The 12157-nt window shown below is 36.8% G+C and overlaps 1 protein-coding gene across 4 annotated transcripts in view; it reads right to left on the bottom strand.

The window, feature by feature from the left end:
* Positions 1 to 8980: 8980 nt before the first annotated feature.
* The window catches only part of LOC149819451 (solanesyl diphosphate synthase 3, chloroplastic/mitochondrial-like), a 68853-nt gene continuing 65676 nt past the window's right edge, over positions 8981 to 12157 (bottom strand). For all 4 annotated transcript variants that reach the window (XM_089985786.1, XM_089985787.1, XM_089985788.1 and 1 more), the window contains 4 exons: positions 11654 to 11786; positions 10878 to 10967; positions 9818 to 9916; positions 8981 to 9384 (listed from right to left, as the gene is read on the bottom strand). In XM_089985786.1, the coding sequence (XP_089841912.1) occupies positions 9205 to 9384; positions 9818 to 9916; positions 10878 to 10967; positions 11654 to 11786 (502 nt within the window). In that variant the 3' untranslated portion in view covers positions 8981 to 9204. The remainder of the gene's footprint in view (positions 9385 to 9817; positions 9917 to 10877; positions 10968 to 11653; positions 11787 to 12157) is intronic.

Here is a 12157-nt window from a genome sequence, read left to right as displayed (position 1 = left end):
AGCTTGGAGTGTTCAAGCTTGGCGGGCTGAGCCGAAGCTAAACGAGCCAAGATCAAACTGGTTTATATATATATATAATTTGAGTGTTGGAAGTAGTAGGATCACAAAAAAATCATTGTTTTGAGCTCAAAGCAATAAGATTTTATTTCCACACCTATTGTTTGCAAACCGAATATATACTTGAATAATCTCTTCTGTGCTATGTTATATGATCAAAATATATCTAAAATATATTTGTTACTAGTTAACCAGCCTATACAAGCTGAGCTGAACACCTACTGTTTGAACATCAAAGAATATGAACGATCTCTGGTGATGGGGATCCAATATATATATATATATATATATATATATATATATATATATATATATATATATATATATATATATATATATATATATATATATATAGAGAGAGAGAGAGAGAGAGAGAGAGAGAGAGAGAGAGAGAGAGACGTTAGGAGGAGGGTGAGCATGTGCCGACCATGATCTGGTGAAACCCCTCAAGGGCTTAAGGGTCAATGGGCGGCAACCCTAAAGTTGTTCGGCCCTCCTATTCCCAAAAAAATCCCTAATCTCTTTCTGGCACTCTCACCACAAGGATGAGGGTCAATAACGGCGACTTTTCTCTATGCTATTGCCCTATTTATTGCTGCTATAGGTCTATAAAAATGACAAAAAATAGTCGGCAATAGTTTGCCTTAGTTGAGTAATAATGACAACATTTATTGGTTGCCGTTAATGTGTGACCCAACACCTGCGAAGAATCTTGCCGGAATTGAGAACACCAATAGTGAATAACGGTGATATTTTTGTTACATTTATAGCCTATAGCGAGAAAAATTAACTTCTTGTTATAGTCGATGATGGCAAGAAGTGGGTCATCGTTAAGTAGGCATTCATTATTACTACCATCAACCTGTCTACCTGTTATACGAGCTGAGTCTGTTTTACGAGTTTGATCAAGCTCTTTACTAACAAGCCATAGGTAGCTTGGCTTGTTTCTCAACAGTATTTGCAAGTAAATAATGATACCCCTAAAGATTTGATCTGGTCTGAGTAGAAATCACTTTAAAATGAATCAACTTTGTGTTAAACCCTAGCACCAAATACTGTGGCGATTTCTTTAATGAAAATAATTATTAAAGGAAAGTTGGATACCAATTGGGTGTACCATATTTTATGATGCCAAAATGACTAAAAGATTTTTGTCACGTCAGATTTTCACCTTAAGATGCGGTTGTGTAGGACACTTTTGTCCCGCATTAAGCAGTTCAGATACATAATGGACATCCTTTGATGGCAGTGGGTGGGACGGGTTGGCGAACTACTGTTGCAAGACTTTGTGAATTTCTGGTTTAAAGGACAAGTTTGGGTGCCACGGAAACAGGGGTGTTTCTGCAGAATTGCACGAAGCATTTCAGTGGCCCCCACCGCTACGCAAACACTGCCCTCTCTTTTCCCGCAGAAAAGAGCCACTTTCAACGTGATACCCCCTTTTTCTGTGGAAAGCTTTCCTCTTGTGGGGAGGTTCGATTCTGTTTCAGCGGAAGAAGACTCCACGGAAACCCTTGAGCTGAGTCTTATTCCGCTGCGTACAAACACCCTCTTAGTGTTTGATTTTGCCACAAGAAAGTAATATTCCATGAAAAAATTGCTGTTAAGCCATGGTTAATACGAAACCATCTATGATTACAATTGAGCAACACATCATCATTTGATGACAGGCTTTTTAATCGTAGTTACCAGAGTAAGAAGTTGGTTTGAGAATTGAGCATTGAAAATGCTTTAATGCATGAAGCACTTTCGAAGTTAAGAGGAATCAAGTAAGAAGTGAGTATAAAATAACATAAAAAAGACAAAACCTATGTTTTTATTTAAGAAAAATTTTAAGCTTTTTGCCCAAAAATACCCATCATATGTAGGTTTTATAATAGCAAAATTTTTTAAAAAAATCTAACTTGAAAAGTGAATTTTCAGCATTAACCAAAATCATGAATTTATATTAGGAAAACTTTGGTGATGATCGTTCTTAATGATTATCTAAAGTTTCTCTTGTTTAAAAATATATTTGTTTCAAAAACTTTATAAATATTAAGTTATTATAAATTTTTTTGTGTAGTTGAAACCTTTGTTTTGTTCTATATAATTGATTGAGAAATGATTATATTTGATGCTTCATATTATGAAGATGGAGATAGTTGATAAAGGTGTTTGGAGATAATCACTAATGAACACATTCAAAGACTTGTATTTGCAAAATTCTCATATACCACACAAAGACATATATACATAATTTATAATGATGTAATAAGTAAATACTCATTAGAGGTATTTCGGTTATTTCAGTTCTTGTAATAAGTTATGCATATTAAGCGAACATTAATGCTTTTGCTTTTTTTTTTTATAGAAACTATTTGGTCGGATACCAAATTGATCAGTTCTTTTTTTACTAGTCAATAAAGCAACTATATTTATAGTTGTTATCTCCTCTCATTTTTTAATGCTTCTTTTAAGCATCTATGATGAATAAAATTAATATTTTTTATATTGTTGTACTTCTCTCTTTAGTTTTTTAAAGTCTTTAATGCACTTAGTGATTGTATAGTGTCTTTGTGCTCTTGGATTGTTCCTTAATTTGGAGAGAGTGTTGTGTGTTCTCCCTCGAAGACAAATTGGCATGTTCTGGTGTGTACGGATGAATATCTTGAGACCCGTGATAATTCATATGCTAATGTTACTCATGATGATTTTATAATAAAATAACATATAAAAAAGGTAGATATGCGTTTAACGGAAATATCCTCCCATAAAATAGATATCCGTTTGATGAAAATGTCCACCCGTAAATAGCTTTGCACATTTCTGCAACTCTTATCATTGCCTGAGTCGGAGTCCATCGTCTTCTTCAAAGGGACAGTGCCTGAGCTGAAGTTTGTGAAGCAGTGGGTTGCCATTACTAATGAGCTCATTTGCTTTGAGAGGATGTATCCTCAACTGCACATAGAATCGCTTTGCAGTAGGAAACGAACTCGACGATGAATGATATGGATGTTTTGGTGATCTCTTCTGTAAAAATGATAGTTTCTAAAAGATAGATATATGTTTGACAAAAATGTCCTCCCATAAATAGCTTTCCACATACCCGTTCTGGATCACCCTTTGACAACGCACTCTTTGATATGATTTCTACTGTAAATCGTTGCTCTTTAATCTAATTTCTACTATAAATCGTTACTCTTTAATCTGATCTTTATTGTAAATCGCTACTCTCTGATCTGATTTTTACTGTAAATCACTACTCTCTGATCTTATTTCTACTGTAAATCGCTATTGTCTGATCTGATTTTTACTGTAAATCGCTACTCTCTGATCTGATTCCTATTATAAATCGTTACTATCTGATATAATTTCTATTGTAAATCACTACTCTATGATATGATTTATACTGTAAATCGCTACTCTCTTATCTGATTTCTACTATAAATCATTACTCTCTGATTTAATTTCTATTGTAAATCGTTATTCTCTGATCTGATTTCTACAGTAAATTATTACTCTCTAAACTGATATCTATTGTAAATCACTGTTCTCTGTCTACTCAGTTCGACGTTGTCACTATTATCTTTTATGTAAATTGTTATTCTTTGTCTACTCAGTTCGACGCTTGCACCTTGGTATTATGGTGAACAATAGACATAATGCTGATTCCTTTGGTAGTTCAACTATTTTTCACGAGCAGACGACGACAAAGGGTGCTCTAACGACAATAGACGACAGCAGTAGACAATGGCAAAAGGTACTCCGATGATAGCAGACAATGGCAAAGGGTGCATCATCAAAGAATGCTCCTGTTACAACATATGGTGTGTTGTCAAAGGGTGATACAGAACGTTTAGGGCGAAACATTGCGAGAAGCTCCTGTTACAGTAGAGGAGTTTACTTCTTAGGGCAAAAACAGAACATTTGGACTTTAAAGAGTTGATCATACTTTTTTTTTTTATGAAAGACATTTTTATCATTTTCTATAATCATCGTTTTATAACAGGAATGATGAGAAAGGGTACTTAAGTCTTTGCAACTGCATCAGACTCTTATGCTAACTGATGCTGACATATATGGGATACGAGTCCCACATGCTTACATACGTGGAGCTCATTCAGACCCATGCACTGGGGGGAGGAACATATAACCTGCTTAGCTTAATTGGACTTTGCAAGTGCACTTTGTGTTTATGATCTTATAAGCTCTTAGATTTGCATATTTCATGAATGGCAAAATTTTGAGATGGGGCAGGAGGGTGTGAAGAGCTTGTTCGCCACCCAACCTGGTTCATTGCCATCCCTACGTATTCTTATAGAAAAAGTTTATTAGGCCCGGAGTATCAAGAGATTTTGGGCTCTGACATACGCTTTTCCAGAGATCAGCTACAGTGGTCACCTTTAGAAACAATGACTTGCGTTCCTACTGATGTGCAGTGTACACAATAATAGTACACGAACGAGGGGGGTTTATTATGAATGACGCCATAGATTGTACCTTTTACGTGAGTTTTATCATTGGTCCCAAATATTTACCCTCTAAGAAATTAGATACAATGGCCCACAAATGAAACCTAAAAAGTTAGTTCCATTATGACAGTCTGACAATAGAACAATGTTAGCGTTACTGTTAAGAAATACACATAAAAAAGGTAAAAATCAGAACCAAGTTAGCTCAAAAGGCATGAATGACTCAAATGGCATCTTGAGGGGCCAAAGAATACTAACCAAGTTAGCGATCCATGAGCCCCCCAATGGGTAAAAGCATCTTGAGGGCTTCTTGCTTTTGTGTTGAAAGCATTGTCCGTACCAATGTTGCCAGCATTGGAATCGGACCTGTATCGATTCTTGTGAATCAGCCAAAAAAATATTACGTGTCAATCAGAATGTGACCTACGGTCATCAGCAAGTTTTTCCTGACATTTGGTTCCGTAAGAAAAAGGGACAAGGAATAAAACAGCCGCAGCATTAAGGCCACTCATTTTAAAAGGCATTTAGTTACCATTCGTACGCTGGAAGGGGCTTTTTTTTTTTTTTTGCAGTACCGATAGGACGCATGTGGTGGAACAGCAAAATGTGAAAATCTTGAGATAAAATTTAAAGAAAATGCAATTTACGAATTCAAAAGGAACCTTCCAAATAAAGAGTACATTTTGCCTGATATTGCAGAAAGACACCTGCAGAAACCTACTAGGAATTCAGAAACCAAATAAGGGGTGCCCTACCGGTTTGTAGCCACAATCCTAAGTACGGCAGGCTTAGCCAGTGCTACTGGGTCTCTGATCCCAAGGGTGGTTTCCCTGTCCTTCATATTCAACTTGGAAAAACCCCACATCACACGGGACATGGAGACATAGTCGCCACCCCGGCAGGCAGCAGTTAAAACAAACACCAGGGCTGAGTACCTTCGCTATCATGGCCTATGAACCCTTCCGCTTGTGCAAAGGGGTAGCGCCTGCGGGAATCGAACCCCAGCTGCTGGTCAAACAGCCGAGGCCCGCTCCAACTATGCTAACCCTTTTGGAGTCTTTTCGAAGCTAGGTTAAACAGAATATTTCAAATGCATTTTAACCAATGTCACCTACCTCGAATATCTTTTCAATGGTTTCCATACAAAGATGGGTATTAAAATGCTTTTTTTTTTTCAGAAAATATAGGCACATTATTTTTTAATTGGGTATCTTTTCAATGGTTTCCATACAACTACTTAATTGTGTTTCTGGTAGACTGGGCAGGGCTTAGGACACTTCAGGCCCAACTAGTAAACAGGCAAAGATTTCAGGCTAGGTAAACTGCTACCTCCATGGAGCCAAGCCCATTTACTACTCGGGCTTAATGGGGCCTGGTCCGACCTGCACCAAGAAACAGCTTGGTCGGGCTCTCAGAAAACCTGGGTCTGGGTCAGGCCCTGGCACAGGCTTGTTGGCCCAGCTCAATCTCCACCCCGATCTACCGGTACTGTTTGAAACATCGAGCAAAAAAAGGATTGCATCTTATCACATATGATGATGTACATTATATGTCAAATCCAAACTGTCCAACCAAATGCATATAGACAACCACCAAGGTGGTATCCCATGTGGTAAGTGGTGTCCTGTGCCAAGCTGAAGGCCCAGATTCAAATCCCTCTGCCACATGGGGCTTAAGAGATATCTGATAGGGCTCTGCCTAACCCCAGCTTGCCTTTCCAAAAAAAAAAATGCATATAGACAGCTAAGAACATGTGTCTGAATGGGTGAGAATGTAAGCCAATCCTAACCGTTCTGTTGCGATCGGTTGGACAGTTAGGATCGACATATGTCATAGGATACAATCCTTTTTCTAGTTTAAAATGGTTTAAGATCCCTTTATCGATAAACAGAGAAAAATAAATCGCCATCGTTTATTAAATTATTTAACACAAACAATTAATCGAGTAAACAACGCAACGCAACTCAACTGGGATACAGTCACAGCCAATCACACGACAGCATTTTGACTAACTTCATGTATGAAAAAAATTACAACCATTTGCATGTACAAATGACTTAGCAAATGCTTCTTTGTTTTTGTTTTTTGTCTTTGATAAATCTAACCTTGTAGATATGCTGTTTTGTGAAGATGGACATTTGGATCACCAATTTGCAATATATGAGTGGGTTTTTTTTTGGCGATATAAAAATTGATGATTATAAATGCTTCAACATTTCTAGACTCAAAAACATATGTTATTTATCAAAAAGCATGATCTAAGGGTCAACCCCAAACACACACACATATATATATATATATATAATGGGTTGGTGCTAAACAGGGTTTTTTTGGGCTTTTTTCATTTTATTTTTAAATTCTGACCATACAGATGTGATCTATATACTTGATTTTATAGGGATCAGCTCTTAAAGCGTTTGATACAATTTATAAAGTTCAAAAAATCAACGGTCCAAAATCTTTGTAAATTTTTTAAACTTCAAACATAATTTTTTTCATCAAAAGCACATGATCCAGGTGTGGATTCTTAGTAAATCAACCATGCCCAACACATTTATAGGGCCGAAACCGCATAAAAAGCATCAAAGAAGCTGAAAAAACCCATTTAACACACGGATTAGCATCAAATGAGTAGAACGGACACATTTTCATGTATATATATATATAAAGAGAAAAAAATCGATAAAAAAGATGAGTCAAGATGAGGATGTGCGGGCAGGGATACGACATGAAAGTTCAATTTTTTTTAAAACAGGACACGTGGACACTGAATTTTTTATTTTTAATCAATAAAAAACTATGTTTTGATATTTTAATATTCAAAATAATTTTTTTATGAAAATAGTACTTAGTCATTAAATTATTAAAATAATATTAAAATATTAGTCGTACATGTCTAAGTCTATCGGATTCAATAAAAGAACTTGAAGAACTAGCCTTGGAAGGAAATAATATTATCTTACAATCATCATCTTTCAAAAGCTGGCATCGCTACTTGGCTCCTTGCTGACAGCAGCCCATAGTATAAGAAAACGGCTATTGAATTCGATTTGTCAACTAATTCCACTACCTTGGTGCAACTACGCAAACTAAATCAAAACACCAGATTCACCCTCATCTCTTAAATCTCACAATTTTAGCACCCCTTTATATCAAACTCACTAGGAATGTCATTGGACTGGGGAAAACGGGCACCACGTTTGAACCGGGGATGGAGGACATGAAACGGGGATGGAGGTTAAAATCAAAACCTGTGCAGGGATGGAGGCATGGATGAACTTACGCTTTTCCCAGCCCCGCTCCGTCTCCAATCCCCGCCTTGCCCCACCCCACCCCCTATCCTTCTTTAGGGATGTCAGTGGACCGAGGAGAAATGAGGCTCCACCCCACCTCACCCATGCACATGAAACAGAGATGGAGGCGGGGATGAAGGTTAAAATCAAGACCCGTGGGAGAATGGAGGGCAGGATTTTGAGACGTAGTAGGGGTGAAGACCTTGCCCCCAACCCCCACCCACGTCCACTGCCATTCCTAAAACTCACACATGTTTGAAAATATCCATGTCCATGCGTCCCAGCTTGTCCACTCATGTCATGGAGGACACCCCACCAAAATGGTGTCCCTATGAGAGAGAGAGAGAGAGACTAAATAAGGATATAGGAAATATTTTTTATTATTTATTCTCAATCTTCCAAATCCATTTCAAATTTAACTCAAAGGAGTTTCTTGAATTGGACAAATGATACAATTAATCTCTTCGTTGGTTAACACAGAGGGGTTAAATAGCTATTAGCTGTTGATATGGATCATGAGATTCATAACTAACATGATCCAACAACATCTAATTATTTTATCCAATATCATTAACTAATTTAAAATTCATTTGAAACTGATTGATTGGCTTTCACAACTTCCATAAATATTCAAGGTTCAAAAAATTATTTTTCATTGTCAAAGAAAATGATCGAAATAGAACAAGTTAAACACATCCATGTTGTGGTATTTGCAAAAGAACACTGAAAAGTGCCCTGTCCGAGACTTCTGCATGAATGATTTACTCCCAACTCTCTCTTTTTTTCTGTCGGTTTAAATCAATATAGGGAAGCCATGCACTAAAATTTTGATGCATGAAAAATATTTATATATTTATTTAAATTCAGAAATCTTTTAATACGTTTTTTATTTTAACTTGAGTGGAAACTTGGTAGATTCTGGGGGGTTAATCATTTGTTCTGGGATGCTAGAGGCTTCAATAACTGAAATTTGCTAGGAGATGAAGTCTGATCACATGATTTGGAATCTAGATTTTGGATTAGAATCTAGCCTACTCTGTGTGTGTGTGTGTGTGTGTGTGTGAGAGAGAGAGAGAGAGAGAGAGAGAGAGAGAGAGAGAGAGAGAGAGAGAGCAAGCCTTTTGTGTGGAATAGTCCATATTTGGATCTCTTTGGCGTGTAAAACATTTGAAAGAATTTCTCTGGGATGGGATCTAAAACTAGATTATAGACAAGACTCTGGTCCACACTATGTATATGAGCACAAGCAAGGGAAAGCATATATACAAAAATCAGGACCAATTCCAAAGGCCACTTGGAAATAACTTACTTTTACGCAGAAAAACCGAGGCATTGGCCCCCGAGGAATTAGAGAAGGAAATGATGTAAATAACTTATTCCTTTCGAACAGGAAGATTTTCTCATTTTGTTCTAGTAATGACTCGGTGTGTCAGGTCCACCAAAGCTCGTCTTGATAGCTGCACATTGTCATCGTCGGTTGGAGGAAACGATTCAATAGCTGAAGCAGCAAGGTTGGCATGCTTGGCTGCTAGATCCTTTGTTCTTTGTATTCCTTTGCTTCTGCCAAGGTAGGCGAGTGCCTGCAATTTTCTCGCAGTATAAGTAGACACATTGCATAAGGTTTATAAGAGCCAAGCAAAACTGAAAAACAGATAGTGTCGAAGTGTGCAGCAGGCAACAAAACTTATTTGGCAGCAAAAAAGAAAAGGCTCAGATTTGAGAGGTTATCAAATATGCAGATCCTCCACATAAAATACATCAGAATATGAAAGAAATAATTGGCAGCAAGACCTAAAGTGTCTGAATTCAGGATTGAATGTTCATTGGCATGGCTCATGAGATCTCTCCCTATGTTCCATTTACACACTATGGGCATGTTATGGCAATGTCTCGTGAAATTCAAAAAGATTACTAGTAAGAGACTCCTACTCATTGAGAGCAACCTTTCTCTCTCTCATGCTTAAGCAAAAATGCTTCCTTCAGACAATCTCAAAGCAAAGAAAGAGAACTTACAATGTCAACATTTGCAGCATCATCAAATCCTCGATCAACAACATCACGCAACTGAGGAAACTCTTCCATAGCAAATAATATTGGACCAGTCACAATTCCCTGAAAGTTGATCAAACGACTCATCAGTGAAATCGTTAGAAATTCAACTAGGCCAGTTGCATAAGATCATTGTCCATGAAATGCATCGGTCATATCTGAACTCTGAAAGGTATTATGAGTTCTTCAGAAAATCTGGGAAAAAAAGACCTTTGATATAGCGCCTAGACATACAAGAAACATAAATGCACAAAGAGTAGGGATCCATGCATTAATTGGACGAGTTGCATGATCTCAAACCATTTATCTTACATTTTGGCAATAAACAAAGGAAGGGATAAGCTGCTCTGTTACAAGCATGGTGCTCCCTTCAAGAAAAAAAATGGCAAGTTTGATCTCATCTTCATGAATGTGAGAAAAAATTAATAATATCACAATATTGGAGTGCAAGGATATTTACTCTAATAAAGCGAGATAATAAGAATCAAAGACATTTCCAAGGTGCCTTATTTTAATTGATTAACTATCATACTTTCAATGATAAATGATGTTGCCTATCAGGCTACCTCAATCTTACACACGAAACTACAAGTTTTCCTGAAAACTTTGCACACTGTCACTGGATCATTACATTGAACAGCAATATCCAACCCAAGACAAAATAGCAGACTAGCATCTGTATAGTTAAAATGATCCTGCCATTTGCCTGGGCATCTAGATGCCTAGTGAGGACCCACATGTTACACATGTCAGTCAACATCACATACATAGGCTTCTAAGGAATATAAGCACAGCTATCGAAGGAAGTTTCACCAACCAGGAAGCAGTGATTTATGCAATCAGTAGAAAATGATTTCAAGATTTCATGAATAAATAAGGTGAAATACTGTCTGCTTGATGGTTAGAACACGTTCACTCTGAAAAGTAGCTTGTATAGCGTGATCTAAAAAAATGCATATAAATCTAGTTAAAACCTTTAAAGTTTTAAACTCAAGCACAAAAAGTTTAGTGAAAAAATACTAACATGGCGGATGTCAGACAAAGAACCCTTCCCAAGAGAAGATGATGTTCCGGTGAAGTCCAAAACATCATCAATCAGCTGATATGCTAGTCCCTGCAAACCAACAAGGTTTATATTTATTAGCTGTCATATGAAGCGAATCATAAAATATGTTTTGAAAAGCAAAAGAGTTCCACTAAAATAATTAGTCCATGTTTTTTGTTTATGACAGGAGAATAAGTAGAGATAATGACAAAATCAAGTAGTAAGATGTCGGCTAGTATCAATAATGTGATTTTCTCATGAACATATGGAATTTCTACCACTTCCATGGCTTAAATTGAAAAAATATGAAAGCTTCAGTTAAAATTGTGAAGTCATATAGACACTTCCAAACCATAATTTAATGAATGATGCAGCAACAACAGAGATCAACTTATCAACAACTCCTGAAAGTCCCAGCATGCTCAGCCAACTCAGAGAGCATTTGTCCTAGACCAGAAAATATCCTTAAGTACCCCTCAGAAAAATACTTTGTTGATGGGTCCTTTTCACTAGACCCGTCTTTTCTTGATTTCAAAGGTTGAGCCAAGTTTGCTGGCTGTGTACGGGAAGCAAAAAGAGAAGTTCCTTGTTCCCAACAGCATCATCTAGAATGCGTTCTCTCAGGGGCAAAGTTACACTTAGAATTTCTATTAATAATGAATACCAAAAATTTTGAAAAACAGAGAGAAGGGAGACTCTCATATGAAAGATTGAAAAGGGAAAATATCATAAGTTCACTGATGAAGATAACGAACCAGATTCCGACCATACTCATAAGCATGCATTGAAGCTTCTGCTGTTTGCCCTGCAAGCAAAGCAATAGCTTTGCAACTATTAGATATCAATGATGCTGTCTTGTAGTATGTCTTCTGCAGATAATAACCCATGCTGCACCAATGTGAAAGGAAAGTAAGCGGCTGACATTATAAGCAACCATTCTGATTCTAGGAAAACCTTAAATAACAAGTTGTGGTAAAAAAGCCTATGAACAGAATAGAAATTAACTTTCAAAAACAACTATTTACAAAGAAATACAATTAAAAACACTTCAATGTTCTGTTATACAAAATTCAACTAATTTTACATATAAAAATCCATTTTTTTACCCTTCACCTTTACAAATATCCCAAACTCTTTTACCAAAATAACATGCTACTTGTACTAACTTTGCTACATCAATGTAAATTCTAAAAGCTGAAAAAAGTGAACAAAAGAGGCAGGAAAAGAAGAAGCAATTATTACCACCCAAGCAATGCTCA

The sequence above is a fragment of the Nuphar pumila genome, chromosome 13 (genome assembly GCF_984573655.1).
Source record: "Nuphar pumila chromosome 13, dmNupPumi1.hap1.1, whole genome shotgun sequence".
Lineage (NCBI taxonomy): Eukaryota > Viridiplantae > Streptophyta > Magnoliopsida > Nymphaeales > Nymphaeaceae > Nuphar > Nuphar pumila.
This window is presented reverse-complemented; position numbering and strand designations above follow the sequence as displayed.